The 13,148-nt window shown below is 34.4% G+C and overlaps 1 protein-coding gene across 1 annotated transcript in view; it reads left to right on the forward strand.

Annotated features, from left to right (window-relative positions):
- Positions 1 to 13,148, forward strand: part of kazna (kazrin, periplakin interacting protein a) — a 50,462-nt gene that overhangs the window by 26,145 nt on the left and 11,169 nt on the right. Inside the window, exon 3 of the mRNA XM_073819831.1 lies at positions 8,165 to 8,356. Within this exon, the coding sequence (XP_073675932.1) occupies positions 8,165 to 8,356 (192 nt within the window). The remainder of the gene's footprint in view (positions 1 to 8,164; positions 8,357 to 13,148) is intronic.

Raw genomic sequence — 13,148 nt, forward strand, 5'->3', positions numbered from 1 at the left:
GCCACTGTTATGATTGGTCATAGCATAGCATAAGAAAAGCAGCATCAATGCCCATCGCTATTGCATGTGAGTGTTTTGACAATATGATAGATAAAAAAGATAATTTCCAGTCAAAGCATTATGAAATAATTTACTTACAGTTTGTGATGCAGCTGCAGTCAGATCTAGTACAAATGTTTCTTTGTGAACTCTCCATGACTCTCCGTGCCCTTGTTACAAAACAACATGCTTCAAAGTCCGAACAATCCTCTGACACATTCCGGGATGCCAATTAAAAAAAAAACTAACCTCTTGTTCCTTATGCTGGGATCCTTCTGATATCTGTACAAAGACGCGTAAGAGCTGTTTAAACCAAACGCGTCAAAGCGAACGTTATTTCACTCCATTTGTCCTATTGACAACAGACTTAAGCATGTGGACTGTGTCAGAAAGAGAATGTGCATCTGTACTGTATCCAGTATAGACAAGATAGCGGCAGTGATTGTAATTTTTATTTGCTTTTGACGCGACGCGACGTGACAATCGCATTCAGTGTGTCAGCCGTTAAGCTACTGAACGCCAGTGGGCGGGGCCTATGGTGAAAAGATGACTAATCGTCGATGTCTTGCTGTTTATGCAAACGTTTGTGCCTGAGTGATGTAATCTTGCACTTCAGATCCAAACTAGCCATTTTTGGAGCTTGATTAAATAAATACTTTGTTTATAATGAGAAGGAGGTTTTATGATATGAAGCAGGATGTTTTAATAGTAAAAAAAAAATAACTCTTATATGGCAAAAGATCAAGGCATATTAGATTTTTTTGTCATGACCCCTTTAATGGACTTTTGATCAAATAAACTAACAATACTAAACTAATGTTACCAAATACTGTAGTGTATAAGTGTGTATTTGTAGGAATAGGAGTGTGTATTGCTCATTAGTTGCTCAATATCAGTTTTTGTTGTAAATTTCTCAAAAAGTGAAACGCTTGCAGAAGTGACGCTTGATAGCATGCTGTGTAAGTGTCATCTTTCAATTTAGTCTGTTACAATAAATTGAAACACAGACAGAAACGGAGATACTTGGATCAAAACTGAGGAAAAACAAGTGAATGAAGATAGATGCCAACACCAGGGGGTTCCTGTAGATTATTCTGAGAACCTTTTGTTAGTTGTTGATTGTTAACTTTACTCTGTGTGTGTGTGTGTGTGTGTGTGTGTGTGTGTGTGTGTGTGTGTGTGTGTGTGTGTGTGTGTGTGTGTGTGTGTGTGTGTGTGTGTGTGTGTGTGTGTGTGTGTGTGTGTGTGTGTGTGTGTGTGTGTGTGTGTGTGTGTGTGTGTGTTTCCTCTTACCGGAATCTGGCAAGTGAGAGTGCTGTGTGTGTGTGTACTGTATGGATGTGTTTGAAAAGAGAGTCATTACCTGCTTGAAATTCTGCACCTTGACCCTAGATCCTTCCTTTCCTTTCGCCTGGTGTGTGTGTTGAACTAAACAGTGGTGTCAGTTGTAGCTCCTCCTATTTAAGCATTTAAAAGAGGGAGGGCTGAGTGAGGACAGTTAATATCTATAAACCAGTGGGAGTCACTCCTGGCAGGTGAAGAGGGAGTTTGAGCTTTTGAATTTGGTTTGCCGTTGGATTCCGTGCAGGAGATGATAGCTGAAGTTCTTTTAGTCTGGAGCATTTGACGACAGAGAGGGATGAGCGGTGAATGCGGGTGAGTAAACGACTGATCGTGAGCGTTTCCCCTCAGGCTAGAGAGAAACGGAGAGGAGCAAAAGTTTCTTTGTAGCTGCATGACTGGTTTGACTGGGAGAGGGGGTTATGTGTGTGTTTAGAAGATGTATAGGCTGATGTGATTTCAAGTTCCTTTTAAAGTTTGTTGTTGTAAATGCGAAGGGGCGTCAGAATGGACCGTTACATCATCAAGCGTGTTTATATTCAAACAGACACACACACACACACACATGTTGGGTTTACATGTTTTATGGGGACATTCCATAGGCGTAATGGTTTTCATACTGTACAAACCGTATTTTCTATGGCCCTACACCTACCCTACACCTAAACCTAGCCCTCACAGGAGATTGTGCACACTTTTACTTCGTCAAAAAAACTCATTGTGCATGATTTATAAGCCTGTTTCCTCATGGGGACCTGAGAAATGTCCCCACAAGGTCAAAATCTACTGGTATTCCTATCCTTGTGGGGACATTTGGTCCCCACAACGTGATGAATACCAGGTGCGCACACACACACACACACACACACACACACACACACACACACACACACACACACACACACACACACACACATTTACTTAGCTATCCAAATGAGGACATTACATAGACTTGTATTGTTTTATGTACAGATAATTATACATTTTCTAAACCTAAACCTACCTCTAATCCTAACTCTACCCCTCACAGAAAATTTTCTGCATTTTTACAGTTTAAAAAAACCTTTATTTTTATACCGGTTTTACAAATGAGGACATCCCCGAAGGAAGGTTTTTTGCTTACTTTTGGGTACAAATTTGTCCCTAAAATATGGTTAAGTAGGTACACACACACACACACACACACACACTTAACAAATGGACTTTAGACCAGGTTAAAGTAAATATTTGCATAAAATCTATTTTTAGATGCTGTTGCAGAAGACAATTTCTAAATAATAATTGATGTGCACAGTATTAATAATAATAATTTATCTACAAAGGTACACTACCAGTCAAAAGTTTTTGAACAGTAAGATTTTTCATGTTTTTTAAAGAAGTATCTTCTGCTCACCAAGTCTGCATTTATTTGATCCAAAGTACAGCAAACACAGTAACATTTTGAAATATTTTTACTATTTAAAATAACTGTTTTTTATTTGAATATATTTTAAAATGTAATTTATTCCTGTGATTTCAAAGCTAAATTTTTAGCATCATTACTTCAGTCACTTAACCCTTAAGAAATCATTATATTATTCTGATTTGCTGCTCAACAAAACATTTATTATTATTATGTTGAAAACAGCTGAGTGGGTTTTTTTTTTTTAGGTTTCATTTATTAATAGAAAGTTCAGAAGAACAGCATTTATCTGAAATATAAATCTTTTGTAACATTATAAATGCCTTTATCATCATTTTTGATCCATTTAAAGCATCAAATTATACTGAAAAACGATATTTTATTTTAGATCTTTGGATCTTTCTATTCATTAAAAAAACTGTTTTAAGTATTGATAATAATGATAATAAAAACGTTTCTTGAACAGGAAATCAGCATATTAGAATGATTTCTAAAAGATCATGTTACACTGAAGACTGGAGCAGTGATACTGAAAATTTAGTTTTGATCACAGGAGTAAATTACATTTTAAAATATATTTAAATGGAAAACGGTTATTTTAAATAGTAAAAATATTTTAAAATGTTACTGTTTTTGGATGAAATAAATGCAGCCATGGTGAGCAGAAGATACTTCAAAAAGACTGGTAGTGTATATTTAAAACATTAAAATATAGCACTATAAATATTATAATAGAATATTTTATAATAATATGTATATTATAGAGTAACAAAATAATGTGCAAATTGCTTTCTCATTTTATGCTTAATACTAAAAATCTCTCTTTCTATTATGTGGAGGCGTCACGCTGCAAGACTAAGTAAATGAACACTGAAGCACTCCCACATAATAATTTCTTAATTAATAGTAGGAGGTGAGCATGAAAATGTCTTATTTATTTCATGAAATGATTTTTGTGTGTTACTCCTCTGGATTGGATTGATGAAAAAATTGTGAAATCTTTTTTCCCTTTTCAGTGCATTTAAATGATGAAAATATAAGAGAATATAGCTTTATGTACTTGTCATAATCGTTCTGTTTAATCCAAAATTTATATGTAAAAGCTGTCAGAATATGCAGTGATGCAATGTCTTGCATCAGAATTGTTTGCATCAAAGTACTCCACCATCAGAAGATGGAGAACACAGAGCGTGGTGGTGGATCTGTGGGAGTTGTATTCATCACGCTGGACAGGCCTGGCATCACTTCATCCCACTGTATTTAAACTGAAGCATGAGCTTTCTAGAACACAAAAACACACAGACACACATACATTGCAAACCAGCAGCAGTCTCTTTATTATCAAGTCCAAACTTCATGTGTATGATGTAAACGTTCATCTGATAAAAGGCCACTTTTACTGCGGACAGTCGGTGTTATTTTTTTGAAAAGCTATTTATAGTGTTATGAGATGTTCTGCTATATTTTAAAGCAATGATCAGTCCTCTTTTAGTCTTCTCCCTAGGGCTCACAGAGTCATTTTGTGGTTGCCTACACTAATAGAATTAAACTCTTCAGAACGTAGCTGTCAAGATCGCTGCCCTTTTCTGTAATGTCCTCAAAGGCCAAAACACTCAAGACTCTTTAAATTGGAAAACATTGGATGAGAAGGCCTCACATGCCTCTCAGTGCTTTCCTCTTTTATTTCTTTGTCGCACTTTGTGTTAATGTCATTGCCTGGGTTAATAAATCATCAAACCAAGTGGTATTTCTTAGTAAGAACCTGAAGGGATAGTTCACCCAAAAATGAAAATTACCCCATGATTTACTCACCCTCAAGCCATCCAAAAGCTGAGGTCAAAAGTTTTCTTCCCCCTTTCAGAATATGCAAAATGTTAATTATTTTTACCAAAATAAGAGGGATCATACAAAATGCATGTTATTGTTTCTTTAGTACTGACCTGAAGAAGATATTTCACATAAAAGATGTTTACATATAGTCCAGAAGAGGAAAATAATAGTTGAATTTATAAAAATGGCCCCATTCAAAAGTTTACATCCCCTTTGATTCTTAATGCTGTGTTTCTACCTCAATGATCCGCAACTGTTTTTTTATGTTTTTTTTTTTTTGTTTTTTAGATGTTCATGAGTCTCTAATTCAATGACTGTATAATTTTGAGAACTTTTTTTACACTTAGGACAACTGAGGGACTCGTATGCAACTATTACAGAAGGTTCAAATGTTCACTGATGCTCCAGAAGGCAAAACCATGCAATAAGACCCGGGGGGTGAAAACTTCAGGTTCAATTTAACTTATTTTGTTTTCTGGGAAACATGTAACTAACTACTGTAGCCTCTGAAGGGTAGCACTAAATGAAAAAATATGTTATTTAGGTAAAATAAGAAAAATGTACACATCTCCATTCTGTTCCAAAAGTTTTCACCCCACGGCTCTTAATGCATCATTTTTCCTTCTGCAGCATCAGTGAGAATTCATTTTTGGGTGAACTGTCTTTTTAAATGGAACTGAGAGGAAAAATGGTTAAGTAAGGTTAAACTAGATTTGATTAAAGGTCTAGTGTCTCAGTTGGTTTGAATAGCTTTTTTTCCCTAATGCAGTGAACATGGTTTAAGTGTTAAGTACGTCACTACATGCTAAGCATGCTTGATCAGGTCTGGTTTCCGCTTGTTTTAATTAGCCCTGATATCCTGTTTTTAAAGCCACAAAAATAGCAAGCACAAAGAGTCCAGGTGAAAACTCACACCATGCACTTATATAATATTGAACAATAATATTTCCTGTCTGGACAAGAAACTTCAGGCTAGAGCCAGCTGTAACCCTTCACTGAACCCAGCTAATCTAGAGTCGCATCTGCATTCTACGAGGCTCATTTTTAGATTAGTTGTTGCAGAGGTCTTACAGCTCTAATCCGTATAATACAGCCTGCCAGATCTGCAGTGCTGCCTCGTATCTGTTGTCTGAAAGTAAACTAAAGCAGATTCTAGAGCTGCATTAGATGCCGGTGTCAAGACTTCAGCCTGTTCTGACAGAGAGGAACACCAGGTGTTCAGGATTCCTCACCTGTTTCAAATCCCACATTCAGAGCTAACTGTGATGTGAATATTTATTAGATTGTTGTACTCGTGCAATAATCACATTGCTGAGAGAATAGAGAATGAATCAGACTTTAAATGAAGAGCTTACGTGACTAAAATGAACTCTGAAGAATTTGGCAACAACTCAAACAAACCTAAACGCATCACATAAATTACCATGAGCCAGACAGACATGAGGTCAAAGCTCATTATGAATGCCACACACATACATACACAAACAACTCACTGCTGCTCTTTTATGCTTTATGATTTTATTTACACACTACTGTATGCATACTTATCTCTTTGTGTAAATCCAGAAGTGCTATTTGAAAAGGTTAGAGTAGAGGACAGTTCATGTTTGTGTGATTCTGCTACATACATGTATATGCAAAAGCATGTGCATATTTATGTACGTGTGATTTTTAGCTTAGCTTTGTAGATTCATTGTGGTTCTGTCATCACTGAAGCCTTCTAAACAGTTTACTTGACATTCCATCTCACCCTCTAGTTTCTGTAGCTTCACTCTACAAAAATGACAGGAATGCTCTCATGCTTGTGTCCCAACACCTGTTGAGATGATCTTACTGGTGAATTTGCATATTGTGCATGGAGTTGAATTGTTGGAATATTTTAAAGGATTTTCATTTCAAACTTCAAATTATATGCCAGAGTTGCCAGGTCCTGGATGCCTGGCATTCCAGTAAAGCACTTTAGGCATATTGTTATTTATATGTATATATATAGTGTGTGTGTGTGTGTGTGTGTGTGTGTGTGTGTGTATATATATATTATTTTTTAGCATTATGTAACTGTGTTAATAATAATAGTAATAATAAAGTAATGAAGCACCAAACAGGAAATAATTATATAAAGTCTGAATATAAATATGCAAGTAATAGAAGTAAATCAGAATATATAAATGTAGATCAGGATATGTAATTGTAAGTCTGAATATATAGAAGTAAATCAGAATATATATTTATAAATCAGAATATATCATTGTAAGTCTGAATATATAGATGTTATTAATATATATTTATAAATCAGAATATATCATTGTAAGTCTGAATATATAGATGTTATTAATATATATTTATAAATCAGAATATATCATTGTAAGTCTGAATATATAGATGTTATTAATATATATTTATAAATCAGAATATATCATTGTAAGTCTGAATATATAGATGTTATTAATATATATTTATAAATCAGAATATATCATTGTAAGTCTGAATATATTGAAGTAAATCAGAATATATATTAATAAGAATAAATAAATGTAAATCAGAAAAATTATTGTAAGTCTGAATATTTAGAAGTAAATCTGAATATATATTAATCAGAATACATAAATGTAAATCAGAATATGTAATTGTAAATCTGAATATATAGAAATAAATCAGAATATATATATATATATATATATATAAATCAGAATAAATGTAAATCAGAAAAATCATTGTAAGTCTGAATATATAGAAGTAAATCAGAATATATATATATATATATAAATCAGAATAAATGTAAATCAGAATATATAAATGTAATTCTGAATATATAGAAGTAAATCAGAATATATATTAATCAGAATACATAAATGTAAATCAGAATATGTAACTGTAAATCTAAATATATAGAAGTATATCAGTATAATTAATATTAATTAATATTAATATATATATTAATCAGAATACATAAATGTAAATCTAAAATGTAAATATGTAAATCTGAATATATCATTGTAAGTCTGAATATAAAAAAAATAACATTTACATGATTTTAGAATTAGAACTACATATTCGCAATTTACATTTATATATTCAGACTTATAACAACATGTTCAGATTTACGTCTGTATATTCATGATTTACATTTATATATTCAGATTTAAATTGATGTATTCTAATTTATAAATATATATTCTGATTTACTTCTATATAGTCACAATTTGCATTTATATATTCAGTATTTATATAATTATTTCCTGTTTGGTGTGTCATGTAGAGCTGCAAGTTCTGTAACGTTAAATGTCTTTATTGCCACATTTGATCAATTTAATGCATCCTTACTCTGTAAAAGTATTAATTTCTTATACTTTATGGTATCTTTATGGGTTTTTTTTTATCAGTTACATTTGAAATCCACTTGGCTCATACACTTCTGCTAACAATAATAGTAAATCATTTAATAATAAGAAACATTCAACTGTTTAGTAGCAAAATAAATCAGGAAAACATCACAGTGATGCGTTATAATGTTAAATTATTCTCTCTCTCTCTCTGTCCTTTTCTCTAAAGTGCTGTTGCATGAGGAGGTGGTGCGTCTGCAGGAGGAGGTGTCAGTGCTGAAGCAGGTCAGGGAGATGTTGAATCGTGAGCTGGAGGAGACAGGAGGAGGCTGCTCCGTGGAGCTGCTGTCTGTCTCACAGCTCCGCGTGCAGCTGACACAGAAAGAGCAGGAGCTGGACAGAGCAAAAGAGGCATTACAAGGTAGGAAATAAGAACCATGAGCCTGACTTTTCAAACCTCATCTCTTAGCCAACACCAGACCTGTCATTTTGAATTAAACATCAGACTACAAGCCCAAACCCCTTGCTCTGTTAAAACAAACATTGTGTTATTAAATATTATGGAGAGAGTACTTTGATTTCATTAATTTATTAGTAATGCATTTATTTTTGGTACATTTTAGTCTCATTTACAGTAACTGATTATATTATATTATATTATATTATATTATATTATATTATATTATATTATATTATATTATATTATATTATATTATATTATATTATATTATATTATATTATATTATATTATATTATATTTATTATATCTACAGTTGACCTTGCAGAAACTACCAAACGTTAATTACTTTAGCAAAATAAGAGGGATCATACAAAATGCATGTTATGTTTTATTTAGTAATGACCTGAATAAGATTTTTCACATAAAAGATGTTTACATATAGTCCACAAGAGAAAATAATAGTTGAATTTATTAAAAAATTACCCCGTTCAAAAGTTTACATACAGTTGTGGCCAAAAGTTTTGAGAATGACACAAATATTAGTTTTCACAAAGTTTGCTGCTAAACTGCTTTTAGATCTTTGTTTCAGTTGTTTCTGTGATGTACTGAAATATAATTACAAGCACTTCATACGTTTCAAAGGCTTTTATCGACAATTACATGACATTTATGCAAAGAGTCAGTATTTGCAGTGTTGGCCCTTCTTTTTCAGGACCTCTGCAATTCAACTGGGCATGCTCTCAATCAACTTCTGGGCCAAATCCTGACTGATAGCAACCCATTCTTTCATAATCACTTCTTGGAGTTTGTCAGAATTAGTGGGTTTTTGTTTGTCCACCCGCCTCTTGAGGATTGACCACAAGTTCTCAATGGGATTAAGATCTGGGGAGTTTCCAGGCCATGGACCCAAAATTTCAACGTTTTGGTCCCCGAGCCACTTAGTTATCACTTTTGCCTTATGGCACGGTGCTCCATTGTGCTGGAAAATGCATTGTTCTTCACCAAACTGTTGTTGGACTGTTGGAAGAAGTTGCTGTTGGAGGGTGTTTTGGTACCATTCTTTATTCATGGCTGTGTTTTTGGGCAAAATTGTGAGTGAGCCCACTCCCTTGGATGAGAAGCAACCCCACACATGAATGGTCTCAGGATGCTTTACTGTTGGCATGACACAGGACTGATGGTAGCGCTCACCTTTTCTTCTCCGGACAAGCCTTTTTCCAGATGCCCCAAACAATCGGAAAGAGGCTTCATCGGAGAAAATGACTTTGGCCCAGACCTCAGCAGTCCATTCGCCATACTTTTTGCAGAAGATCAATCTGTCCCTGATGTTTTTTTTGGAGAGAAGTGGCTTCTTTGCTGCCCTTCTTGACACCAGGCCATCTTCCAAAAGTCTTGGCCTCACTGTGTGTGCAGATGCGCTCACACCTGCCTGCTGCCATTCCTGAGCAAGCTCTGCACTGGTGACACTCCGATCCCGCAGCTGAATCCTCTTTAGGAGACGATCCTGGTGCTTGCTGGACTTTCTTGGACGCCCTGAAGCCTTCTTAACAATGCAGTGGAAAGTTTTCTTCGGGATTAAGTTAATTTTCATGGCAAAGAAGGACTATACAATTCATCTGATCACTCTTCATAACATTCTGGAGTATATGCAAATTGCTATTATAAAAACTTAAGCAGCAACTTTTCCAATTTCCAATATTTATGTAATTCTCAAAACTTTTGGCCACACCTGTACACTTGATTCTTAATACTGTGTTGTTGCCTGAATGATCCACAGCTGTTTTTTTTTTTTTTTTTTTTTTTTTTTTGTTTAGTGATAGTTGTTCATGAGTCCCTTGTTTGTGCTGAACAGTTAAACTGCCTGCTGTTTTTCCAATAAATCCTTTAGGTCCCACATATTCTTAGTTTTTGTTTTTTTTCAACACTTTTGTGTATTTGAACCCTTTCCAGCAATGACCGTGTGATTTTGAGATCCATATTTTGAAAACTGTGGACAACTGAGAGACTTATACAGAACTATTACAAAAGGCTTAAACACTCTGATGCTCCACAAGGAAAAACAATGCATTAAAAAAAAATGTATATTGCAAAATATCATATTTTTTTCATTTAGTATTGCCCTTCAGACGCTAAAGAAGATACTTGGATGTACCCTAGATGACAAAATTGGTTAAATTTAGCCTGATGTTCAAATTCCAAAAGTTTTCACACCCCTCAGTGAGTGTTTGAACCTTCTGTAATAGTTGAATATGAGTCCCTCAGTTGTCCTTGGTGTGAAAAGATGGATCTCAGAATCATACAGTTGATTTAATATAAGAATTAAAATACACAAAAATGCTGAAAAACCAAAGAATTTGTGGCACCTGAAGGATTTTTCTAAAGAACAGAAAGTTATGTAAACATCTTTTATGTGAAATATCTTATTCAGGTCAGTACTAAATAAAAAGTAACAGGCATTTTTTTTTATGATCCCTCCTATTTTGGTAAAATAATTAATATTTTGCAGATTCTGCAAGGTGTATGTAAACTTTTGACCTCAACTGTATATTATATACCTCGTAAGTTTATATGACTCTGAGACAAGTGATTTGATCCAGTATAATGAACACTATTGAAAAGCAGAGAAAGGTGTTTTGACCTCATCATTTCAAATCTGCCGAGACTGAAATTCCTCGAAACGATTTGGATCTCATCTCTCTTCTTCCTTTATTTTGCCCTGTGGCTCATTTTTTAGCCCTGGAGCTGTGAAATGCAGAAGTAATCAGAACAGCACTGACCACAAAACTGGCATAATATTCTTCGTGTTTAGGTGTCGAGGGAATCTGCTCTCCTTGGTCTGACTTTGTCTCGAAATCTACTTTCTCCAGTGACCCTCAGAAACCTAGTGTGAGAGTAATGCGGGACTAGATGTTCTTATGTTTCACTTGCTAGATCAGGGAGAGTTAAACGGTAATCCTGAACGTCAGTTGCACCTGAACAGCTTTGCACTGTGGGTGCTTTTATGCTCATTTGAGCTGTAACTTTATCCCAGTGCTGGCAATAAACCCCTGCTCATATCACCCTCTGCACCCTCGGCAAAGGCCTACTGAAATTACTAATGAAAATCCTACATTTTTGCTATAGACATTCATTTTAGCAAAAGATGGATAGATAAAGAAAATTAGAATAACTAATAATGTGATTTGTGTGTGAGCTAATGGAAAAGGAACATCCACTATTTAATTAAACACACAGTTTGGGAGGGAATTGAAGAGCCCTTGATCTTACAGGATTTACTGATCTGAACGTTCCCTGCTATTCACAATCTCTCTCCACCTCCTACCAGGTGTTCCTGCGTGTGTGTGCGCATGAGTGTGTTAAAGGCTTTTTGTGTGTGCCGTTTGGCTCCTGTATAATGAGTCTTTAAGTGGTGGGTGAATGGACTCAATGTCCTTGGAAAAGACGAGCTGCAATTTGCAAGTCAGAGCAGAGGCTACAAACAGCCTAAAACAGTCAATTACTGCCTCTGTTATCACGCAGTATTAACCACAGCCAGCTGGGGAGAGAGACACCCGGGAAGAGGAAAAAGCGGGAGAGAGAGGGATTGGTGTGTGAAAATGGACAATCTTGGACATCAAGAGAAAATAGTAATGTGTAAATGGGAATAGTTAAATGCGAATTAAACCGTATTATGTATTTAAATTGATGGAGACCACAATCTGAATGGCACATTAAAATGATTATGAAAAGTAATATTATTATATATAGCTGCAGTGACAGGTGAATTGACAGCTGTGTGTAATCAATACACATGCAATATTTTATCAGATGTTTCTCCATTATGATGTGCAGATGAGTTCTTTTTCTTATTCACCTCAGATATCGTTCATGTTTTCGTTCTGCCTTTCGGTAAGGCCTTTATGAATATGAGTTTAATTTGTACTATTTCAACCAGAGCAGAAGGTTGATTGTCAAGGTTGTGAAGTGCTGATTTGTCAGGGCAAGAGGAGCACAGAAACTTTATAAAACAGCATTTTAGACTATAAAACAGCAAAGTTACAATGAGTATTTTCATTTTCAGCATAGAGAATAATTATAGCTTTTTTTGTTTTGGTTTGTTTTCTTTAATTATTGGTGCTTGCTAAGTATGAACTAAGGATTGTTGTTGATTATACTTAGGGATGTGATTTGTTATAAACCCGTAACTCTGTGTATTAAATTTTGGAGGTTGTGTTATGGACATAAATGATGCCTATAATCATGTGGCTTGAGGAGGTACACTACCTACCAGATTTTGTGCTCAAGTAACATTTATTCTTCTTCTTATTAATGTTAAATCAGTTGTATTTATTTATTTTATTTATTTTTTTAATTGTGGTTTTTGTTTTAACCCATAAGTACCATATTTATCCATTACAAAACCTAAAAATACCCTGTAGTTTCTTGAATACATAACAGGATATTTGATGGACCCTACAGAGGTCCATCCAAGCATTCCCCTACAAAAGAAAAAAAATGTAATAACAATAATAAAAATAAAAAATATATATTTGAATATATTTTAAAATGTAATTTATTCCTGTGATTTCAAAGCTGAATTTTTAGCATCATTACTACACTTTATCATCACTTATAATTAATTTTAAAGCATCCTTGCCAAATAGAAGTATTCTTTTCTAAAAAAAATTAAATAAAATAAAAAAAATATTGACTCCAAGATTTGAAAAGGTATACCCCCGGTTTCACAGACAAGACTTAAGCCTAGTTCTCTGTA

Source organism: Garra rufa, chromosome 15 (assembly GCF_049309525.1).
Source record: "Garra rufa chromosome 15, GarRuf1.0, whole genome shotgun sequence".
Taxonomy (NCBI): Eukaryota; Metazoa; Chordata; class Actinopteri; order Cypriniformes; family Cyprinidae; genus Garra; species Garra rufa.